Below are 25,252 nucleotides of genomic sequence, written 5' to 3'. Positions count from 1 at the left end.
CATCTTTTTAATGTTTTTAGCAGTTAAGGATTAGCTTCTGCTATTTTTTAATGTGTTTAGACTTTTAGCATTAGGACAGCTAAGATTCATGTTTAGCAAATGGGTCTAACTGTTTGATTTGATGCGCCCGTTACTGGTAACAACTACAACCGATTTTAGTGTAAACATTTAATCTCCATTACAACCACGGTGGCCATTTTGATAAATGTCCACCAGAAAAGAAAATACAAGTTAAAGAAAATAGATATTTTTTCGGTTGATCAAAAATATGCAGGGCTATGACTGGACACCACACACATTCATCGATTTTAGTGCAAAAAAAAAAATGTATTTCACAACCATGAAAAGTCAAATGATTGTTAATAAATATGATTTCGATAGGCCCAGTTATGTCTGATTTGACACCAAAAGTGTGCTATACCCCTTGATAAATATGAGCAGATTTAGTTCAAAAGCAAATTTTCCTTGACAACCATTTTGATAAATACCATCTTGAACAACTCCATTGTAAAACAAGCAGGTGGCAGCATCATGCTTAGGCCATTCTTCCTCGATGGAAAAACATACTGGACAATCCTGGAGGATGATCTGCTGGAGGCAGCTGGACAAAATGACATTTAACACACAGTTTGTCAAGAATTGAAAGATAAATGCTGAATCTGATTGGCGTTGATCTGTTTTGCAAAAAAAATGGGCCAAGATTGGAAATACCCCAAATGGCTTGCAGCTGTAATGGCAGTGAAAGGTGATTTCATAAAGCATTGATTGAATACAAATAGGTGGCGCAGTATCCAGGATTTTATTTGAAGACAATAAAAACATGCTTTCCCTCTGCTTAACAATTGTGCATCAGTACATCTTGATCTACCAAATAAAATCCTGACGAAACAGATTAAAAGTTTCCGGTTGCAGCGTCACAACATGTGGTAAAGTCGAAGGTTTGGGAAAACTTTCAGAAACTCCACCAAGTGGTCAGCCTGTCAAATCCTCCATATGACACAGTTTGAAAAATGCAAACGTCTGAGGGAAGAGACGTCTCCTCCCATGACAGCAATGCTCCTCACATCTGTCCCTCTCCGCCTGCAGACAGATGTTTCGCAGCAGTTTGTTCAGGGAAGGAGAAGACGACTCCTCCTGTGCATCCCCGAGGAGCGAGCTTCCCGGGGAAAATCACTTCCACACATGAACTGCTACTGGGCTTCTCCGTAAGTGTGTGTGTGAGTGTGTGTATGCCTGTATGTGGAGATGAAAATAACGGGAAAAAAAAAATAATAATTCAAAGTATGAGACAAGAAATGTGTCCTATAAAGAACGTGAGGACCAGAAATAGGAAGTGGCAGGTTTGGAAGCGTTTGGGCCCTCAGGGGCCATCAGAACCTTTGGAAGTGTGTGTGTGTATGTGTTTGTAAATGAAGGGAGCCTCTGCTGCTCTGTCTTCTGGCTGTTCTCAAAGTGTGTGTGGGTTTTTGATGTTCATCTCACCCAGTTGTTGGAAAGCCAAACACAGTCTGCGCTCCCAGATGTTGACAGATGTGACGCGCACATCCCTGCTTCCTCTCACAGACACACAAACGCGGGAGAGACAATAAGACACATCCTTCCTTCGGGCCCACTGGAGACAGATTTTCAACAAATACCACTACGCTTTTCCAAAAACCAACGTCAGCCCCATGATGGTAAGATGCTGAGCTCCCCCCCAAGGACTTACTGTTCTGCTGTTCCAGATGTTTTATAACCAAAACACATAAAATCTGCCTCATACAGATGTGTTGACTAAATTGGATTCAGAGAAAGAGAGAGGGGGGGGAGAAATATAGGCTACTAGGTCTCCCTAGTGGCCCGGAGTGGATTTTGCACACAAGCAGAAAAGAATTGGTTGAGATATATCATTGTTTGCAACAGGAACAGCTGGTAGTGCCGCTTTCGCTGTTAAACTAATATTTTAATTCAGCCCATACATACCTGTTTCTTTTTTTGTTTTTCTTAAGTACGGCAGCTTTGAAACTGCTACAGTACTCTCCAAATACAAAAAATATGAAAGAATACAGACCGATTGTGTATGGAGCAAAATCTTATTTTGGCCCGTGTGGTGACATGTCTGAATAAAATGCTAACTTTGCTATTGTGTATTTCTTCAGAACCCTGTATCATCGTCCTTCCTCCTCATTATTATGCATTGCTTTCTGTTGGTCTGTGTCACATGCTTGTCATGGCGGTCGAGTCACGGAGGTGGGACCCAAACGCTTTCAAGAACACGCTCAGACTGACATCAGTGGAAGCTTCTTTAATATTAGCGCAGCAGCAAACACACTGCGTAAATAAAGGTTGAACTAAATTGAGAGAAATCGTTCCAAGGAGTACGCAACTGCAACTTGATAAGCAAAGCCAGAGTATTTACATTAAATGAATATCTGATGACACAATACGTCATTGCATACAAAACCAGGCAAAATAAAACATTATAATTTTCTATTTCCTGGTGTGGTGCAGACCTGGAACTAATAAAATGACCACAAGCCTGGGGTCTTTGTCTGTGCACACCTGCTAGGAGAGGGAAATGACTGAGGTTAGTACTCACAAAAAAACTAAACGCTGATATTTTACTTCATTAAAATGATTTGAGTTTATGTTATTGCCGTTTAAGCAATCATTTCATTAAATACAGGAAAGTTAAGTTTTAATATCAAGTTACCTTTTCGCATAAAATATCAAGATGAGGCTTGTTAAGGAAGTGACCCCCAAACTAAATTTCTACTTTCAAAGCAGCCAAAATAATGTTGTTGTTTTTAATTGCACAGCATGATTGTGTTTTTACTAAAACAATTACACGTCTGTAATATAAATGCAACAGTGGCTGATTGTTTCAGTGTGTTACTCCTGTTCTACTCAAAATCCCAATAAAACCCATTGAGGTTGGTGTGACAAAATATGAAAGAGTTCAACTCTAATGATTAGTGTTTGTTGTTGTTTTTAATCACTTGCAAGTTTGAAGGTGAAGATCCACATTGCAGCAACAGCAATTTTGTCAAATTATTGCAGAGCAACCTTCTGCTGTCTTCTTTCTTTAAACTTTGCTTTTTTTATTTAAACAAGGAACAGGAAAAACGATTAGGAACGTCTACTGCTGCCCTTGTTGTCTGTAGTTGGCTCAGTATAATTTCGAATTTTCTGTTCTGACTTGCTTGTCTGTTTATATTTTGCGGTTTCTACACCAGTTCATTTTATCCAGCTTTAAGGATTTACACCTTTTTTTCCCCTTCTAATAAAACCTACATGTGGAGGTTGGACTCTCACAACTCCTCACTTGGTCTCCTTGCTGCATCGATGGCTGGTTCAGCAGCTGAGTAAAATCCACATCGATGGCACCCAGCAGAACTCCAGCATGCAGCTGGATGAGCAGCGAAGGGAGATGATCATATGAATGTGTGTGTTTGTTTGTATGGAAAGAAAGACGGAGATCTAACATGCATGTTCATGCCACTCGGTGGAGAGCTGCTGAAGTTTAGATGGATTTACTGGCTGACCTCTCTGCGTCCTGCAGATGACATCTGTCTGAAAACCCTCCCTAACAACGGGAAGTAAAGACACCCTGCAAACACACAATCTCACTGTGAAATACGCAGTATCATTCATCCAAGAGCCTATGACATTACTGCTGAGCTCCAGAGCAAACCTGAACAGTTTATCAAGAGTCTGTGCTTTGTGGCTCCGCTACCACCTAATCACTGGGGTGAAAAAGGACTAGAATATTACCGAAACGGCTCCCGCTAAGCAGCGGTCAATCACATAATTGCTTTTACCCTCACTCATAAATTATCCCGCCAGCAGAGATCCAGGAAATGCAGCTTGCTGACGTGAAAGCTCCTCCTGAAGTTTATCTCTGTGGATGTTTGAGAGATGACTTTACTGTGATTTAGAGGGATCCACATTTGAACAAGCTCATCCAGAGTAAGATGCATTTAAGCTCAATGTGCTCATTTAAGAGTCCAAAAGCCATCTAACCCAACATGGCACTATTTGGAAAAAGCAAACCCGTCCTTGTTCAATCTGTGATAAACCACTTCTTTTTTTTTCTGCTGCTCATTGACAAAAACACAGAAACAAAAACAGAACAACTGTGAAGTCGAATTATGTCTGAAGAAAAATAGATCACATACAATAAAAATTGTGACATTGTGTAATCATCGCAAGATTTTAAAACTTCATAATTTTTTTCAAAAAGTAAACAGGGACCAGAGTAATTTGGTTAATATTTCTGATTACATTTAATAGAAAAAAGTACAGCGTGTTTTCACTGCCTGAAGCAACAATGGCACACAACAGCAAAGTGTTTGCGGATTGCAGCCCTATTTAAACATATAAATAAATTTTATTTGGACATCTGGTGATCCGTGGACCGCATTTCACACCTGAGTGCAAAGTAGGTGACCCAGAACAGAAGAGAGCGGAGCCGTGCTGGACCGTACAGGACCCTGAGCTGTACGGCGCACCTTCAACACCGTGGCTACAGCTGCTCAGTCCTGTCTCGTGTGGGCATACCTGTGTGTCTGCCCGCGTGTGTATGTCTGCATCCAGAGCGCTCGGTCTGTTTGACCGCAGCTGTCCCTACCTCCATGCACGTCTCCGGGGTGAGGCTGACCTCTCTCGTGAAACTGCATCAAAGAGAGCAGGGACTGGGCTTCGGTGGCACAGGGTGCCGGGCCGTCCAGCACGGCTGCTGCTTCCCAGGGCTTTGGGAGCGGGGGAACTGGGTCTGGAGTAAAGTTGGGACAGGGTGGAGGGGTGGAGAGAGGTGTGTGTGCTGCAGGAGGTGAAAGGGGGCTAGAAACTAGGTGTGGGGATGCTTCTGCTTAAACCTGAAACTTTAGTTAAAAAAAGTGTTTTTTACAACCTGAATAGGCTTTCTGTTATGGAGAGCAAATATATGGAGAAATGGCTCTCCATACTGTAGGACGTGAATGAAGTCGTTCAGTCTATGTTGGTCACGCTTCCAAATATTGAATTCACATTAACAGCCATCTTGGTCAGCTTGTCCTCATTTTCTCTGTTTCTCTATGCTTCAAAGCGTCAAACTCATTCATTACATGCAACATTCGAAATGTTAGAGATCGGGTACAATTTGAAGCCCCAATAGAATCCACACCTCTAGCAAGCAATCGTTTCTCAATTGCCTGTGTACGAAGCAAAGTGTAGAACAAGGAACTGCTTTTTACCAGGCCACAGTCAAACCAGCAATTATCCTTTTGCTTAGATTACTAATAATACATCATAAAATTGGACAGAAGAAAAAACTAAAAGAAAACCACAAACCTGTTAATGGTACTTACCATTTAGCCCCAGGAACACGTCAAGGCTTGTTTTCTCTGAGTTGGGTCCAAAATGCAATAGGAAGGACTCTAACTCACAAAATTCATCGGACGATAAACTTATAAATTTTACTTTTATAGACATTTAAGAATTTTTTGCACAGTTGAGATGCAAAAAAAAGGCATGAAGTTCACAAACATTCACCATGTGTTGCTCTTACATTGTAAGATCACGCACTGTTGAGCAAAACGTGCCAAGAGGATCCAACCTTCATGTGTCGCTCTACAGTTGATGTAATTGACTGGACAGATTCACTCTTCCACTGCGAGGAGTGTTTGTAATGATGACTCAAGGGAGGCCAGAACCGATACAGCTACAGTCCAGAGTGCTGCTCACAATCACAGCCAATCCACAGTCCCTAGATTTACAATATTGGGAAGGGTGTGAAATGGGGCGTATTTTTTTTTTAACCTTGCTTTGTATACTGTGTCTTGAGAAAGTGTACATACTCCTTGACCTTTTTTCACATTTTGTCATGTTGCTACCACAAACCTCACTGGAGGTTTATTTCACTGGAGGTTAGCTGATTTCTGAAAGCATTTTTTTATTTTCAGTGTATGTCACATTTTTCAGATTTTTCATTTAATTTTACAGTTAGGTGATACCTTTTTGGTCAATGACATAAAATCTCAAAATGTTCAAAATTGAGGACACATTCAAGTGGCATAAACACTTTTGCATGGCAGTCTCACTTTTTAAAGGGCTCTATAAAGTCTGTAGATCAAATTTTGAATTTTAATGCATATTTACACTAACGTTTGACATCTTTTTCATGTGTAAGTGTGTCACAGGGACACGTCTGGCCACAGCTACAGCAACAGAAGGGATCCCCTGCGTGGCCTTTTTGCATTTCAAGCTGTCTTTTTACTTTTACTTCCACTGCCTCCTCTCCACAACACACACACAGGCACATATCCTTGTACTTATATATAAACTGAAGACATTGCACTGACTTCCACCCATACATTTTGCCTCACCCCTATTATCCAACATTTAATTCACATAATACCTCTAAATCTAACCAGCAGAGCGCAGCACAACTGCAAAACATATGTAATATAAACAAGGGCATACACACAAATGCACACACACGCACACACACGCACACACACGCACACACACACGCACACACACACACACACACACACACACACACACACACACACACACACACACACACACACACACACACACACACACACCTTTCCCTGCTGCTGGTTTCTGCCCATCCGCCTCCCTTTTGCACAGAGTTGCGAGCAAAAAGCCAGCTGATGGCCCAACGTGAGTGTGTGCGTGTTTGTGTGTGTGTTAAGAGAGGCCAGAACGTGGTCCGCACATATGGTGTGTGACGTTAGGTCCACCTGTGTCCCCTCTATGTGCCTTGCCCCATGACTGCATGCTCTGCCTCTGCTGCCCAGCTGCCCAGTCCATGGACAGGAGAAATCAGGTGAAGGGGGGCCTTGTTGTGCCGTGATGTCAAGAAACTTCAATCTTTCTCTGTATTTGCTCATGCGAAGCATTTTCAATGATAAAATTCTAATAATATTTGTTCAGTTTCCTGTAGTTCTTTCTTTCGTTCTCTCTGTACCCATGCTGACTGTTGCCTGGAGGAGTCCTAGAGGACCACAGCAGGACAGCTGACCACATTGGAAAGAGCTGCACTGGACAAGAATTCAGGAAATGCAGCTTATAAACAACCTGAGCCTTAAATGGGCACAAAACATTTGGTTTGCTTTCAGCTGATCAGCTGTTGTGTGGAGACCTGCGCCATGCAGCTGTCTCATTCTTAAACATGTTATAAGAAAGTGGAATGTGTGTGTGAGAATACAAAGCTGAAACAACATCCCCATAAACATATTACTTTGTCTTTCATATTTCATATTTCATTTACAGAAGCTATAATAAAAAAAGAAAGAGACCTAGTGCTTAATCTTGAGCAGATTTTATGATCATTGCTTATTTTCTTCTTCTTTAATGTCATTTTATGGCAAATGCTTTCCAACTTTGTAAGATTCCTTGGCACAGATATATTTTTAACAAGTCTGTTGCAGCATTTTAATTTAATGTTTCCAACTCTGATCTCAGTTTTAAGACTGTAATCTAATACCTGACACAGAAAGCTCTGGATTATTTATTTAATTATTTAGTAAGGTTTTGCTGAAGAGTAATAAGGGGCCAATGTCTCATCTGAAGTAGGTAACATATTGGAGTCCTTATTTAGAATAAATGCGGCAAATTGTCTAAACTATCACAGTGGTTTAAGTAAATGCTGATTTATTCATTTTAACCCTATCTCACTGTTTTAGGTCGTTACTCTGACTGGAAATGTTATATGTTTTGGTCACTTGTGGTGCATCTCCTCTTCCCGCCATGTCTCACGTAAATAAATATCACCCTGAATAAAAATAAAATTTTTTTAAAGATTCATAAGACAGCATTTGACAAATCAATAAGTTTTTAAGATTTGCTTAATTGTAAAGCATCACCCTCGAAGTTAGCGTATCTGAACTCCAACACCCACATTAATGGGAACCAAAGAGAATACTCAACGGTTCATTTCACTTCTCATTTTCTGTGTTGACCAAAGTTTTGTTTTTCATTGTTTCGACAACAATTTTTAGCTTTCACAATCATTTGTTATTTTCAGGCTCAGATGTTAAACAAAAATTTGTTTTAAAAATTACCAGGTGCAAAATGTTATTTATTTTATTTTATCATTACTTTATTTTTTTTTATTCTTCAGTTTAGTCAATGCTGAATTTTCCCTAGAATGTTCATTTAAATGAAGTACACAAAATGTGTCCATGGTTGCAATTATAATTGCATTTACTGGCAGTAAAACAGAACCAACACCTCCATATGGGTCCTGCGCCACCGCCAAACCCCTATTCTTCAATCTTGCATGAGTAAATATTACCTGCAATAACTCTGTTTTTTTGTGTCATCATATCTGAGTAAATAATATTGAGAGGAATTAACAGAGTCATACTTTTGACTTTTCTGCAATAGATTAATGAGATTTTATGTATCTTTTGTCTGGAAAGGGAACCAACATTCAGCAGGCAACTTTTGAAGTAGTCTATCTTCTGCTATGAGGATAAAAATCTCTTGTTCATGGTGTGTTGTTTGTTTCCTTAATTTAGTGGTGTGTTACGGAATCTGTTATTTCCCTGTGTGATGAAAAAAAATCCCACTGCTGCTTTAATTCAAAACAAGGTCCTTTTTTCAGTTGGGCTATAGTTCCTCTTAAATTCTGCATGATTACCTGTCAAAAGACACCTTTGATATTGACTACTAAAAATAACATATTTTCACGCTACTTGTTGTTTCAGGAAAACTAACTTCCTGATGATCAGATATGAAATTTGATTCTCTAACAACTTTGTTTATGGGTTTGACCCCCTCATTTTCTTACAGTGGTGTGGGAAAATTTGCTTCATTACAGAATCCCTCTGATTTTTGCTTCATTTTGTCCCACTCATATGTTTCAGACAGTCAAACAAGTTTTATTCTGAGACAGAAAAACCCTGACCAAATACATAATGCTGTTTGAAAAGATAACTTCATTATCAATGCAAACAACTTCTATTTGAATAGTAATGTGGCCATCCTGGAATCAGAAGCTAACCATGTTTAAGCGCCCTTTTTATATTGTTTAATTTTGCTGATTACAGCCTGACCATAGAAATGGAACCGGTCTGGCATTATGAAGTAAGACGAAAAGTCTTAAAAAGCAACACATCATGCCCTGAGCTGAAGAAATTTAAAAACAGATTAAAGATAAAAACTGGATATTTACAAAACATACATATAAACCATGAAGGGCATATTGAACAGCATGTGAAAAAATGATCCACCTAGTGTTATCAGTTGATATACTGCTTAAAAACTTAAATTTTTAACTTTGATAAACTGCTAAACTGTGGTCTCTAAATGATGTCTTAAACATTAAGATAATACAGTCACATGAATAAAATATGCATTCTGAAATGCATATAAATGAAATGCATTAAGCTTTTAATTTATATACTAAATGTGTTTTTTAAAAGGGTCTGATGTAATATACTTAGCTACAATGTAGGCTTTTCATTACAATGTGATGGGAAAATTAATCAACTTCACATAAATAAAGGCTTAAAATGGTTTTGTGAGTAATTAATCTATCTGATTTAATTTTGTGATTTGAGTTATTGAAATAAATAAATGTTTCAATAATATTTACATTTATCAAACGTGATTATGAGATGGTCAGGATTTTTCCACGTGATATGCGCTTTATACTTGTATTATTATTATAAAAATGTTGGAGTTTTCATTGTATTAAGAATGGTAAGAAAATTAGACAATTGAAATTTCTGCTGCTTCACAAAGATAAATTAATGGGATTAATTCAAATATTTGACATTATACAACAGCAATAAAATGAAATCAATTTATTTGTTTCTCATTTTTTGTGTGTTTTTTTTTTTTATTTATTTATTTTATTATTACTAATAGTTTGTGACAGGATATCTTGGTGTTAAAAAGGAACCAAGAGTTAAACCTTACTCTTTGGATACACATCTATTTTTAAATGATGAAACACGCAATGAGCTTGAAATAATTTTTAATGTTAAACTTTAATACGTTCCCCCACCTATAAAAACGACTTCATACGTATCTCTCTCTAGGTAAATGTTCAAACTAGGACAGGGTCACATATTTCTTCTCGCACGTAAACGGCCTTAACTTCGAGTTCTCGCGATAGTTGGCTTGTGAACCAGAGGATCCCCACAGGATGTTGGAGAGGGATGATGAGAGAACCGCTCAGTGGTGGAGAATCAGACGTCGAGTAGAATCCCTCATCACCGAAAGCGGAAGGTCTGTGTCAGACGGTTGGGATGTGTTCGTGTCTGAATTTGTTGTGTGTGTGTTCATGTGGAGGTAGTGGGTGGGTTCATGACAGAGAGGGGGTACCGCTTCCCTGAGTGACGTTTCTGGCTTTCCTGAGAATCAAAACAGCCGTTGGCCGCGGTAACCGTAGCTTCCCCCGCAGCATGTCGGAAATCCGTTTGATGACTCACGGAGACCGCAGTTTAGCTTAGCTCGCAGCCCCGCATAGCTTCACTCAGACCGGAGTTAAAAGCAGGAATAGGAACGGTGTGTGAAGAGCAGGCGCAGTGAGGGAGGGGGACACACTGCCACAGCACCTGTCGCTGCTGCAGGTAATACACCGCTGCTAGCCGGACACTGTTGTGACGGTAAACACGACACGGACAGCGATGAAGTCAGCGAGTTAAGTGGCGTGTTTATGTCAGGATAACATGCGGGGGCGGCTCCGAGTTGACAGACCACTATGAATGATGCTTTAGAGGTCTGCGTTTTTAACTTTTACTTATAAAAACGCCACAAACGGGTTGAGTTTTATATTTCAGTTCAGTAGATAAACATCTATCTGTCTATCGGTCTGTCTACATTTTTTTTATTTAATCTTGTGTTATTAATTATGCGTAATGTGCAGGCAAACGCTGCCAACCCTTCAAAACTCCTGGTGGAAATATGTTAAATCGATTAGCCGTTTGTTGTAGAAAGAAGTGAATGTTTACGTCAAATCTTTCCAAGAGAACATAATTGATGCTAGCTGTGTGCTGCTTGGGTTGCATATTGTTTTGTAGGGTGGTTAGAACTTTTCAGAATCATGTGTACATATCAAAAAGCATCGCCACGCTTTGCCACCACAAAATACAATAACAGCAATCGACTTTTTATTTGAAATGAATGAAAAAAAGAGGCTTCCATCAACAACAGGTTGTTGCCATGTTTGATGCACCTGGCCTTTCGCTTTTGGCCTATTGTTGTCTAAGCTACATGTGCATATTTTATAATGCACAACGATGCACAAACGGCAAGCCCGATAATTTAGCTATTGACATATTTAACACTAATAAATCACTCAGAACGTTTTGACTCGTCACAGCAGTTGGAGATGCCAGATTCCTTGATTATGGTGCTGATTGTCAGACAGAGACAATCTTTCTAACAGTGATTGGACAACAAGATATGGGTATTAATATATTGTCTCTTGCATAAAATCTAAGCTAAGTGAATCTATCCACATTGTATCTGTTAGCCATCCACATAACACAAAAATTGAACTATTTGGGCTAAACACTGTGCTGAAATAAACAAACCACATCACCCTGAACACAACATCCCCAAAGTGACGCATGGTGTTGACAGCATCATGCTGTATAGCCTTTTTTGCAGACATTATATGATTTTTCAAAACTCGTAGAGGACTTAAACGTGCCCACATATGCGAACTCAGTTGTGATACAATCTTGACAGTTACTCCTGTCAGAATAATCCAACAGAGAAGTCAGTCCAACAATGGTTGGACAACAAGTTACGGTGCTGCTGTTGGAGTCAAACTGTGAAAAGAGGGAGAAAACGATAAGGAAAAGGAGACGGCCGGGGAAGTGCTCGAGGTTGGCAAAAACAGAATGGCAATAATATGATTTGAGCCAAAGCAGCAATCTGATTTTCTGCCACTGCTTGATATTTGACATAGGTCGTTTCTGTTTTTGAGATAAATAAATTTGCTTCTGGTTGCTGGACGACAGCAGTCCACCAACTGCAGTTTGCGACCAAATCTTAAGATTGTTTTATGATGGACGATTCCATGTAAGGAGGCTGATATTTGCAGAGTGAGGGCCTGGCTTTTTGGTGTCAGCTTTAACGTCGTATTGTCTCAGTCATTTTTGTTCCCCTCGTCACAACAATTTAACGTAATTACTTTTCAGGTCAGCATTCAGTAATATGTTAGGGCTAAATATTAGGGATGCACGATACTGGATTTTTGGTCGATATCCAATATAGCCAATATATTAAATATACTAAAACTAATTTGGCAGGTAACCGATAGCAATACCGCTATTTTTTTCCCTATACCTACTTGCTGAAACTATATTGCTTCCTCTACTGTGGAATTAAAATACTGCATTATCTTTGTCAATTTAGCCTGTTGCCAAATGTAAATACTAAAAAGAAGGCTGTAAACGATCTAAGACTTTCCACTTGAATTATGTTTAATATCAAATTTATTCATGATCTACTCTCTAAGACAGTAATACAAATCAAACAGTGGAAATTTGACGTCGTGGTGTGCTGCAGCTATTATTGTCACTGGTTTGTCATATAAAAACTATGCCTTTTATATCAGTGAGTTATTTTGACGGAATTTCCAATGTCCGATATATAAAATTTTACAGCCAATATCAGCCGATACCGATACCATGCCATTAATATTGTGCATCGCTAATAATTAAGTATTCATTCTCAGGTTTGTAGCGCTGGGGTGCTGGCCTTATTTATCTATGTGTAAGTGTGCAACACTCTGCAGAGACTGAGAACTCTTATGTTGATTTTTGACGTTATTATGATTTTTTTCAGTCATGACAGGAAGACAAATTTATCTGTGGTTAGTCTTGCATTTTTATGTCATTCCCTAAAAATGTGCTCCCGTTTTTTGCTGGGTATAATATCAGATTTTATAAATCGGCTCTGTTTTCGTGTTGTCTGGTAACTTCTTTTTGTTGTTCTGTTGTTTCCGTCACCCAAACAGAAGCGCCATAGTTCTGTTTTCAGGAGCATATTTTAAAATAGCCTTGCAGCGTCACAAAATCTGATACCTGAAAACTGCACTGGTGTGCAGAACGGCGTGTTCCTCCACATGAGCTTATGCGCCATTACATCCGCACGTTAATGCAGCCCGGTTGTTACCTCTTGTGATAGGTCAGAAAGCACAAAAATCTAGATTTTTCTTCCAAGATCTTTCATACACGTTATAAAAGCATGTGAATAAGTCAAGTGTCCTCTATCAGCGGTAGCACGAACTGGGCGGGCAGTGCAGAGGAACTTTTCACAAGCCTCCGAAAACGGACTCGTTCCTGCTCCAGGAAGCTACGTTGATCGAATTAGAGCCGCTTTCATCACGTGTTTTAGATCGATGCAAAATATGCGGCTGAAACACACATCCTTGTGTGTGCAGTGTAACATTTGCGGTCCTGCCAAATTGGCTTTCCCTTTAGAAGGATGATCATGGATTCCCTGCTGCAGATCATGTCTGCCAAAGTTTGCATGAGGCCTCTGATTGGTTTTAGGAAAGTTTTTCTGAGGTAAGATGAGGCAAAGAGTGGTCCTCTGACCTGACAAGAGGATTGCACTAATGGGTTCGCCCTTGAAGCTTATTTCCAATGGAATTACAGCCTAGAGAAACTACTAATACTTTCATCTTTTCTTTGCAAACCTACTCTTCTTTTCCTTTTTTTATCAGGTAGAGTAAAACTAGTGCGATTAGAGTCATTTCTTTAATACTGCAGATGTGAAGATAATTTTTTTCCATTCTTTTTTGCACTAATGATAAGATTTAAGTTGTTTAATTAATGCAATGCGGTGCCCCTCTAAAGTATTCACTATCCTCAAACCTTTTCACATTTAATCACAAAACCACAAATGTCAGTTTGTGTCATTGAGATATTAGATGATGGAGCAACACAAAGTAGTGCATAGTGGTGAGGTGTAAGGAAAATATGTTTGTTTCTTAAAAAGACTTTACAAATAGAATCTGAAAAGCACGATATACATTTATAGGTAAAAACCCATGGTAACTACTTGCCCATAGAAATCGTAATTAAAAAATAGTTCACTTGTGTAGAGCTGTTCTTTTTTTCTCAGAGGTTTGTTAGGAAACATAAGAAAACGAGCAGCATGATGAAAACTTAAACCAGAGGCAGAGATTGCGGAGAAGTTGGAAGCAGGGTTATGGTGTAAAGGAAATCTTTATGGGGAAACCGTTCAATATATCGTCTGAAATGAAAAGAGCATAGCACAGCTGCAGATATATCAAGACATGGCTGTCCACTTAAACTAACAAGACAATTAATTGGAGAAGCAGCCAAGAAACCCGAATTGATCAACAGCCTTGGGTGGCAGAAGCTGTTGAAAGGACAAATATTAGTTGTGGACTTGACGCATTTGGCTTTTGCTGTAGAGTGGTCAGAAGAAAGGCGTTATTAAAAGAAAAGCATAATAAGTCCTGATTTCAGTTTGGCAGGATTCAAGCAGGGAACACAGCAACTGTGGAAGCTTTTCTTCATCAGGGACATGGAAACTGGATTATTAAAAAATGGATGGAGCTAAACGCAGAGCAGTTCTGGTTGTAAACCTGTCCGATGCTGTCAAAGACCAAGGAGAAGTTTTGCTTTCCTGCGGGACAACATACATGTTTAACATACAACCAGAACTGCTGATCAAAGCATATTTATGTGCTATGTGTGAGAATAGGCCAGTCTGGGCTTGTGATTGAGAAGCTGTGGCAAAGCTTGAAAGAAGTAGTTCAAGGAGTTCACAGTTTACAAGAGAAGAATAATTAACTTTCAATCTCTAGATGCTTTGTGTTGGTCTTTCACATGTTTTCCCAATAAAACGCGTCAAAGTTTAGGCTTGTAAAATAGTTTTAGGTCTATGAATATGTTTCCAAAGAACTATGTATTTTACTACTATAAGTGGTCAAATTTTTGGGGGTAGAAAAATCACACAAAACGGGTTGGACAACAAATCAATAACAATATATATTGCGGTACAGTACACACATGAATAATATCAATATTAATAATACCTCTGATAGAATTTCCAATAATTTCACTGAACACTGATCCAAAACCACACAGCATTCTGGGTAATGTAGGCAGAGGAAAGGCTTTAGCTTCTCAACCTCAGCCAGCTCAGCAAGGTGGGTGGCATCAACTAACTCACTCGCTCTTTGGCTACCTGTTAAGTAACTTGGTCAGCAGCACTTTCACCTTGTCTCATACCTGCTTAACAATAGAAAACAATGAAAGCTGTTGGTAAAACAGGAAAATTCACATCACTAGTTAGGCAGTATTTCTTATATTTAAAAAAGTAATTATTGATATCAACTGATATAAAATTGTCATATCGTGACGCCGTTTTCAACCATATTGTCCAGCAGTAGCTTCTCCTCAAACTACTAGTAGCTGCATCTAATTTAACTTTAATAAATGAACAATAAACATGTTAACTAGTGAAAAAACCTAGCTCAAATCCAGTTTAGTGGCAAATTTGGTCATGAAAGCATCAAAGCGTGTTGGACGAGTCTGCTTTTGTTCACCTAGATTCCACACAGTCACGATTCTGCTACCTCAACATAAAAAAAAGAGGCAGAAATGTACAGAGGTGTGTGTGCACGTCTGTGGGGTGTGTTCCAGCCTTCGCCCTGACGCTGCAGTCCCTCCAGATGTCTGCGGCAGGCGGCGCAGACAGTAGCTGATGTGAATACTGATTTTCAGCCTCAAACGACTCCGACGGTCTCACTAAACCGCAGCTCCCCGTTTGGGCTGTACTGCTGCTGCGCGTCGTGTCGTACCATGGAAGTAGGGTGTATTTGAGGTGAACGCGGCCGCTATGCAGAGAGAGAGAGAGAGAGAGGCGGGGGTGGGAGACGGCAGAGAGGTGCAGAGATTTGCCGTGAGAGAGTGTGAGAGAGCATCCCTAACTGCCGTGGTTGCTATTTTTAACCGGGCTCTCTACTCCACAGTCCTGAGATGCTCTCCCACTCCTCAAACACAGACAAGACAATCACCAGATCCACACACTGACTCAAATTCTTCAATGTAAAGAGTTGCATAAAAACCAAGAGCGGTGGATTTGCTCTGGTATTCAGTGTCTATTCAATGCTGGGGGGGGGGAGGAAAAAAAATCCTTGAATGAATGAGAGGTGGAGCTTAGAGATATCAACTTGGCAATCAAGGTCAGATATTTTTTTGCTTCAGAAAGAGCTCTGCAATATTTCATCCTGTTTATCAGAGGGAGTGTTTGCAATAGAAAGAGGAACCGGGTGTATCGTTGGGCGGTGGGGGGGAAGCAGAGGAAGCTTTCGTCCTCTCAATAACAAGTTGTTTGTCTTGTCAGACATTATGAAAGAGCTTTGGGGGGGGGGAGTGGTGGTGTAGCAGAGAAGCAAAATAAAGCCATGCTCCTTTTTTTCTATATCATGTTTTTTCCCCCCCCTCTCCTTTCACTTCCTTTCAGGCTGAGTCACTACTGGTGAAGAAGGAAGGTCTGGAGAGGGAACGTGAGAGGAGGAGGAGGTGGAGGAGGAGGGGAAGACGAAGAAGAAGACGAAGAAGAGAGGGAGATAAGCCACGACAGGAAGCAAAACGACACGCGCGCGCTCAGAGCTACACACCACTTGTTTAGCGAGCGTGCGCTTGTCTGCGTCTGAGGGGGGGGGAGAGAGAGAGAGGCTGGGCGAGTTATAGAGGGTGAACGGGAAAGGAAGAAAGGGAGGGAGAGTGACGCGGAGGCTGGGAGAGCCGTTCCCCCCTCCCCTCCACCTCCTCCTCTCCTCTCCCTCGCTTTCTCCTCTCCTCTTCTCCTCCCCTCCCCTCCCTCTCTGGCTGTGTGGAGCAGGCGTGTAACGGCATCAGACTCGGCGTGAAGGAACCATGAGCGATGTCACCATCGTTAGAGAGGGATGGCTCCAGAAAAGGGGTGAGTACATCCAGAGCCTTCTCCCACTCCCCTTCGATGCGTTTCTAGTCTGCGTCCCCTCGTCTAGACCGAGGGGCCTGGCCGTGCCTGTCCACATGTGCCGGCTGGGAGGATGTCAGTGCGCGCGACTGAGTGTGAGTGATCACATGGATGTCTGATCACCGGTGTGTGTGTGTTTGCGTTAGCCATGTGTCTCTTTACCGTAAGCCTGACTGGCTGCTAGCCTGCTAAATCCCTGTTTTATTCAGTCAGATTATGTCTGGAAAAGCTGGGGGCACGCACAAGCGTGAGCGTGCAGTTACTGTAGTAACATCTAACGGATCCCTGTGGTGACATTGCTGGTGTTGCAGTGTTGTGTCATGCCAGTGTGCTGTCTCATGTCTGTGAAATCTAGTTAGTTCTGTCTTCTGAAGTGGCTTTTTTTTCTTTCCCAAACAGCATAATATGTTAAGTTCAGAAGTGTGTGCTTGGGGGGGTTGAGGGGGGGAGGATATCCTGAATAGTGTCACTGACAGTCATATGACACGGGTTCAAGGGAGCAGTTAAAGTGTAGAAAGGGTAGTGACAACACATCCTGTTTACAACCAAATGAGTGAAAAAAGTGCAACGGTCAAAGAGCATGTGGCAGAAATAGTGCTTCCCTGTTCTCAGACGTTCCCAGACTGGAGACAGTTACAACAGGTGGAACCGATCCAGAAACGGCTGAAAACGTTATTGGTTCCATGGGGTCAGCGGGGGTGACTAGAAATGTCCTTTTTTGTTTGATGTAATTAACCCCAAATGTGTGTGCTTGTGTGTCTGATGCCGATAGAGATCCATCCAGGCGTTCAGATGTAGGGTATGTGAATAAATGTGTGTGTTTGGAGGGAGGAAAAAAAAGGGGGATTTCCAGTTTTTTAGGCCAATGAACATCATTCCCCTTCACCATGGGATGGTGTCCAGGAATGTGCAACAGAAAACCGCCGAGCAGGAAGTGACATGGATATACAACAGACAACAGGTTTCTGGGTAATGTAGGAGGCGCGCCGGGAGAAGATGCTGCTCCGCGCATTCGCAGGGTGAATGTTCTGTGACTAAAGCACAGACACGCGAACACACACACACACACAGATAAAGCATGCAGTCTGCAAGCAGAGTGGGCTGAGGTTGGGGGGGGGTCTTTTTTTGTCTCCCAGCGTGCCAGTGGGATCCTCAGTTGTCTGTGCATATTAAGAGGAAAGCATCGCCCTCAGTCACGACTCGGCGATGCCAGTGTTTGTCGGTGTGAGGGAGAGGTTAGGTAGGGACGGAAGAAGACGAAGAGGAGGAGGAGGAGGAGGAGAGGGAGTTCTGTTTGTGTCAGGAATATGAATGTTTGTCTGCATTGTATGATAAATCTTTGTCTGTAGCAGAGTGAGGGGAGAGACGCAGGGTCAGAGTGCTGACTCACTGTCCGGGTCGTGATACAGCAAAGACTGCAGTCTTAGTCATTAGACAGACGGTTACTCAAATCAGAGATGTTGAGTATCTTTATATGCACGGAAAGTTCTCCAGGATTGAATTATGGACCATGTTTCTGGTTGAGTAAGTGACATGAATAAAAAGAACAGAAACAAAGAAGCTAAATGATGACAGGCCTGTAAGGACCCTTAGGTGAATATTGAATCTTTTTCTTATTACTCCTATTCTTTGTTTCATGGAGAAATGGGTGGGTATGATTAGAGTATGATAAGCTTGGGTAAAAAAAAACAAAAAAAAAACAGAAATTTTAAAACAGAAAAGCAACAATCACTCCAACTACTGCTAAAATTTAAAGTGTAACTAATCCCCAAATGAACTTATTTTGCATGATAAACTGTCTGGCAGTTTGACTGAATAGGTTAGTCAAACTGCCTAAATAAGTAGAATTTTGATATTGTTCAAAAAGGTTTTTTTAATGCTATCTCCTATTGTTATTTTGATACAAAGACTTAAGCAAAAATGTAAAGATAAAAACCCTCAAAATTTAGTAGTGGTCTACAATAGTTAAATAAACTATTAGTTTGCCAGCTGGACTTCTACTGAAGTAGCTACAGATACTGTAGCTTTTTTATCTTGGCAAGAGCGATGGGTGATGCTCCTTTAGTATCCATAACATGACTCTTTTCCATTGCGACGAGTTTCCCTTTCTTGTGAGGGAACAATAGGAAGTAATCTCTCAGCCAGCAAACATGTTCCCAAATTCAAAGAAGTCAATTATTTTAATTCAATATTAGTTTATATATCGCAATTTTTTTATGCGACAGTTTTTGTTTGGGTTGTTGGAAAATAGAGGTGGACATGATTTTGATATAAATACTAATGATGCACCAATTACTTGTCCAAATATCACTCTTAACTTTCTATGATCTAATACTATAAAAATCTGATTTTTTTCCTCATAAATATACCAAAACACTCCCACAATTTTGGCTTATAAATAAATAAATAAAAACAGTATTTTCTTCCACTGTTTTAGGGCTTCTGCTGATGTTTATTTTTAATGAATGGACTAAACTGAGTGATCCTAAATCTCATAAAAGCTCACAAAATCATTCATTTTTTTTTTTTAATAGTTGTAAATGTGTTGTTTTCTCTGGAGCCTTTTACACAGTTTTTTCTCTTGCTAATGGGTTTGGTGTTGAATGGAAATTATTTATTAGTTAATTGTTTTGGGGGAATAAACAGCCCATCTCAGGGGTAAAGAAGACTTCTTATGGTCACAAACTCTCACGGGAAAACTTTGCATGTTTTATGACGGAACCGATTTGGAGAAATGGTGCTTGTGTTTGGCCAACTACTGTTATAAAAACTGGTCAAACATTACAAAACATTCACACACTTTCACACACGCAACAACGGATGGTGACCAAATGTAGCGATGGTTGAATACAAAAAACGTCCATGCATATTTTTTTTCTCAACTCTTACCAATCTTATGATGCAGCAGAAAAAGCCCTTAAGCAGATATACTACAGTGGTTGAAATGACTAATTCAGCTCTACTTATTTTGAAATGAAATGAATCCTCTCCAATACAGATCATATTTTCCAAATACAGCACAATATGCCCTTAGATGACCCTGCCTTTGTGTACACACTGACATGACTAGGATTTCCTTCCTCCTTTCGGGGTGTGGAGTGCAATCAACTGCATCACCTCTTTGTGTAAGGAAATCATGCACGTTGTGCAATCTTTGCTACAAGGCAAAATGAACAGTTTTAAAAACGTTGGTTTTATTCTGATGAACACGACCAAAACGACACCGGAACGTTTTTGAGGAATTGTGCGTCGCTCCCTTCTCAGGAAGAATGCCCTTCTTAATTTCTGCTACCGCCAGGAGTTTACCTTCTTTCAACCCATGTGAGGCTACAGGGGTCACTCTCTCAGCCACTGCGCCGGGTGGATACTGTTACCTTCACCAGCATCAGCACACACAGCAGTCAGCACAGCAGATGGTCGGGAGGGAGGGGACAGATGAGGAGATCCGCATCATCTTTTCTTGGACACAACTCATTGTCCTCCAGTGTTTTCTTTTATAAGTTACAGATCAGAGGTGAAACGGCAAAGTCGAAGCAAAGTGAGCCTTGGTCACTTTGAGAGCGGCGAATCTGTCGCTTGGAGGTTTTTTGTTATGACACATCAGATACTAACTAAAAGATGTTGTGGGCAAAATGGTTTCAGAGTTGACTCATTAACCTATCTCTCGCTTCTTAGATGAGTACTTATGATTATCGTTGTTAGCTTTAGCATGTCCCAAGACACACACTGTGAAAGATCAATAGGATGAAGTAGAGCAAATTTGCGGTACTGTTTTCAGCCTTTGTGGTGACAGATGAAATCTTATTAACTCTTTAGCCACATGAAGGACTGGGGTCCTTCCCTGTAGAAATACATTTCATTATACGTTTCATTTTAAATAGCTCCGTATCTTTTGTGCCAACTCTGTCTTAGAGCACTTTACTGATTCTGAAAATGGGTTACTTCAAAATATTTTCTTTCAGTAACACCACACACTGAAGAGTGTTGTTGGCATAGCCTATTAAGACTAAGGCATTGTGCATTCATAGCCGGATTAAACCAGCACTTTGCTATACGCTTTGCTTTGTGCAGAGGGTCTGGACCCTTGGCTATTGAGAAACTATTACATGGACTCTTTAAAAATGTAAAACTCTTTTGAAGTTTTAAATTTTACCAAATCGCTAACGTTTGGTTGCGACGTATATAATTCTCCAGTTTGATGCCATAAAGCTTATCGGGACTTGCCTGCGCTGTAAACAACAGTGAAGTGCTGATTCAAATGATGCGGCTTCTAATGCTGATTCAGTATTTGGAAGTGTGACCAACATAGACTCAATGACTTTGTTCACTATCTCTGCTGCCTTTGCTAAAATTACAAAACAGCGCAGAAAATCACCATAGTTGTACACAACGTCTTCCATTCGCTGATCGGCCTAGCTGAAATTCCACTGGAGAAATCCACTTCAATGGGAGAAAACTCAGATAGAGCATTAGAGGGAGAAGCGAATCGAGTGGAACTGAATCGGAAGGCAATGACCAGGCTTGTGCATTCACTGGGAATAAAAAAGAACGATTGAATTTTTTAAGTTTATTACCGAATCAACCGTCGGTCAGTGCCAGTCGGGGCTGAACATCGTCAGATTCTGGTAGCCAGCACTTTCCCTGATGTTTGTAGCCTCTGTATTTATAAGCTTCTGTGCTTATAGCATCTCAGCATGAACAGATTTTTAGCAATTTGGACTGTAATTAAATGTTTTAATTAAGTCTCAGATTTAATGATATATTATAGAAATAAATCCTGATACTGGAGTATGTTTATAAGTCCATATTAGTGCTTAAATTACAGGTTAAGTCACATTTGATTGTAATAAAATACATTTTGCTTTTTCGTTATTATGCAAATAAAAGTGAAATTTCTGCTAGTACGTTACTAATCATTTTCGAACGCGCATAAATACAGTCTTTGTTGATTTGAATGTTATAAAGCATCATAATAAGTAAAAAAAAATTAATATCTATCTCTCACGTACCTTTTTTTTCTCTACTCAATGCGGACAGTTTGACATCTAGTTGCTGACCACATTGATGAAATGTATAATTTAGATCCCAGTATTAGTCCTGCTGATGTAGAGACTCAGAAGATGCCTGGGTAAGTTTTGCTCCCTTATTTCATGCATCTCTCTCAGCATGCCTGCATCGCTGGATATTTGGATTTGAAATGAAAGCCATCACTTCTCCCCTTTTATTCCTTCTTTGTTCTCCACTCTCCCTGGAGCAACTGTATTTGCTTTACTGTGTACATATTACTGCTGTGGGGTTCATTGGGTGCAGTGCAGTGGAGCAGCCATCTTGGCTTAGTGAGTTCAGCGAGTTCAGTGTTGCTAGAGGCTGGCTGGATCAGGTGGCAGTGCCAGATCTCTGATATCAATCACCAGTCGCTGCCGCCGCCACTGTTTGCCGGTCCCCTCTTCTCCTCTCTCCTCTCCTCCTCCGCTTCTCATTTCTTTTTCAGCTCCCATCACCTTGTACTCCTTCTCTCCGCTCCCTCTGATCCTCCAAAGCCTGCAATGCATGCATATCCACGGCAGCAGCCGACAGGCAGACAGTGCAGGCTTTGTTATGAATGGCATCCCCTTGCACATCCGGAGGAAGTGTACTCTCCAGTGTGGTTTTACAAACTGTCTCCATTGTCCTAAGAATGACTCACTCTACTCTGCAGATAATGGCAGTCAGCCAGACAGACTGACAGCACAGCACAGAAGGACCAGTCTGCAGAGCCCACAGACAAACGGCACAGGAAAGGGAGACGGATAGTTTGTGACAGATACAGCCACCGCAAAAAAAAAAAAAAGAGACAGGAACTGCAAGAATCGCAGAGGATGTGAAAATGAAAGGAGTTTTTAAATTTACAGAACTTAATTTTTGGGAAGAGGAGCTAATTTTGGACATCAGTGACAGTAGTGTCAGCAGATATGACCCATTTATTGAAACATGATGCCACAAAAGAAAAAGAAAAACCCAAAACAACTTCAGTACTGATTTTTTTTTGTTTGACTACTACCCAATCAGGCTAGAGGGAGTGTTTTTTGGTACATCAAAATGACCTTGTGTGTTTGTTTAGGATGTTCTGAGCTAAATAGCTGTGGACATTTTAACTGTTTGAAGTCAGTAAGATCTGCATCGAGAGAAGCATGCTTTTAAAGCCCATGCCAGCAGGAGGATTAATGGATGGGCAATGTGAATGGACTAATGTAGAGTGAGGCAGTCTTGGATAAATGAATGAATGGATCAATGAATGGAGTGCTGATCATTGCGTATGCACAACTTGGAGAGAGGAAGCAGGAGGGGATGAAAGGAGGAGAGGTTGCATAATGCGATTAGTCTGCAGCTGAGGATCATCAAAATGCTGACCTCAAACATTGGATCACAATATGGACGGATGCTTGGAGATTTGCTCAGGCACTACTTACTAATTGTTCTCACTACTATTTGTATATTTTGTTGTAATCTGGCCTATTCATTTAATTCTTTTATAGTGCTGTAAAAACTATCCCACTCTTAAGATTTTTTAAAAATCAGTTATTCATTGCTAGTCACATAGAATTTAACTTAAGATAACCTGAGTTGATACAAATACATCAACTCATTTAGATGACTCAATTACAAAATACTGTGTTTTTTTAACTATTGCATTTATTAGGGAGGGAGAATTATCACAATCAGCCTGGCCTTATGTGAAATAGTATTTCACATAAGTATTTTTTTTTTTCAGAATTGTTTTAATTCAACCACACACGTGTCTTTTCTAGTGTGAATGACCTACTTAAAGTCACATTGTAAATTGACCAGGCCTCTCCAAAACCATATTTGTAAGCAGTCGGAGGTAGGCAGGTGTGTTTCTGACTTTTGTGCTGCTGCATAACCCAAGAGCGCTGCAGTGGAGGGTTGCAAAGGAGGGTTTTTCTGAAGAAAATACAAATTGTTAATCTTATAACATAAACAAATTGTCCAACACTAAACATTGATTTCTGTATTCTGTCTCAATATTTTTGCTTTCTCTGGTTTATTTTACCCGTTTCTTCCTTATTACTGCAGATGTCCATTTGTGTTTATGACAGGACCCTTGTCAACTCGTGTTACAATTTCCCTTTACTACCATTTTGATTTATTGACGGTGACAGCGTTGTCCTTACTTGAAAAGCCATCTGAGTACAAGTGGAAAACCATAGTCTATGTTTAAATGGGCTAACAGAGATTAGGCCAGAGAGGTGGGGTGTAGTTAACTTCTTGTGGTAGTGAGGGCTGTTTGGATTCGGCTTTGGGATGATTAGTGGAGGCAGGCTTGAATGTGGGTGGGTTTGTCTGATTGAGGCAAACAGATGAATGCCAAGTGGGTAACAACTACTGCAAGAGCTAGACGGCAGGAGAGGCAAATAATACCACTTGCTTTTAGTTATGTTTTAGTGAGCGCTGTGAAATTTGTATTTGTATTGTTTAATTTTTTTTCCAAAAGTCTCCTCCTATCAAATAATACAACTAGAGTTACAGTAGGGTTTTGATATGAAGGTTTTGAAAACAGTCTCCAAAAAGCTAAACATTTTCTATCACTTAGATAGAAAATGTCTTTCTGAAGTTTGTTTTCGTGAAATGCCAGAGAGAGTGCCGAAGTGGCAGAGGTGGCAACCTCTGGCCACATTTCCTTTGGAATACAAAGGAAATGTCATTGCTGACCAATATTGGGGCTAGGTATCAAACTTATAACTTACTGTACTCACTAAGACATTTAAGCCTTAGGCCTTGGGATCCACTGGTGCCATTCTGAATGTAACTTTAGTACTTGGATGCAAAATTTTCTTTGATGGTAAGACCTGGATTTTTAACTCCACAAACCATAGCGTTTAATGTTCTAATGCTAATAAACTCCATGGAACAATCTTGCTCTCTTCAACACAAGAGCAACACAAGATAGATAGAAAGACAGACGGACCAAAATAATCCCCATAAAGCAAAGTAGCCTTTTGCATGAAACAGTTTCCGACAGAAACATTGGCCATTTTGTTTAATTCAAAAGTGCAGAACTTAGAGAACAAAACCCCAGAGAATTTTCTTGCCCTCAGTACTAATTATTGACAACTTCATGACTCCAGTAACACATGTTTCTTTCACACAGTTACCCAGCGTCTTGTTCATGTGGTGGCCAATGACATTTTTCTTCAGTAGTCCGTGATTACAAAAATGTACATTAATCCTCTTTGAACTTGCTTAAGCACTGTTCTGAAAATTTATTTTCTTTCTAGTCCCATTTCCACAGTTG

General features: G+C 40.3%; 1 protein-coding gene across 3 annotated transcripts in view; it reads left to right on the top strand.

Moving 5' to 3' along the window:
- Positions 1-10,091: 10,091 nt before the first annotated feature.
- Positions 10,092-25,252, top strand: part of akt3a (AKT serine/threonine kinase 3a) — a 63,734-nt gene continuing 48,573 nt past the window's right edge. Inside the window, exons 1-2 of one of the 3 annotated variants that reach the window (XM_008429170.3) lie at positions 10,092-10,227; positions 16,459-16,920. In XM_008429170.3, coding sequence (XP_008427392.1) covers positions 16,875-16,920 — 46 coding nt within the window. In that variant the 5' untranslated portion in view covers positions 10,092-10,227; positions 16,459-16,874. Of the gene's footprint in view, positions 10,228-10,314; positions 10,572-16,458; positions 16,921-25,252 lie in introns of those variants that run through there. The other 2 variants (XM_081616644.1, XM_081616645.1) reach the window with 2 other exon arrangements.

This window comes from Poecilia reticulata, chromosome 15 (assembly GCF_904066995.2).
Source record: "Poecilia reticulata chromosome 15, P_reticulata-male-v2, whole genome shotgun sequence".
In the NCBI taxonomy this organism is placed as follows: domain Eukaryota; kingdom Metazoa; phylum Chordata; class Actinopteri; order Cyprinodontiformes; family Poeciliidae; genus Poecilia; species Poecilia reticulata.
This window is presented reverse-complemented; position numbering and strand designations above follow the sequence as displayed.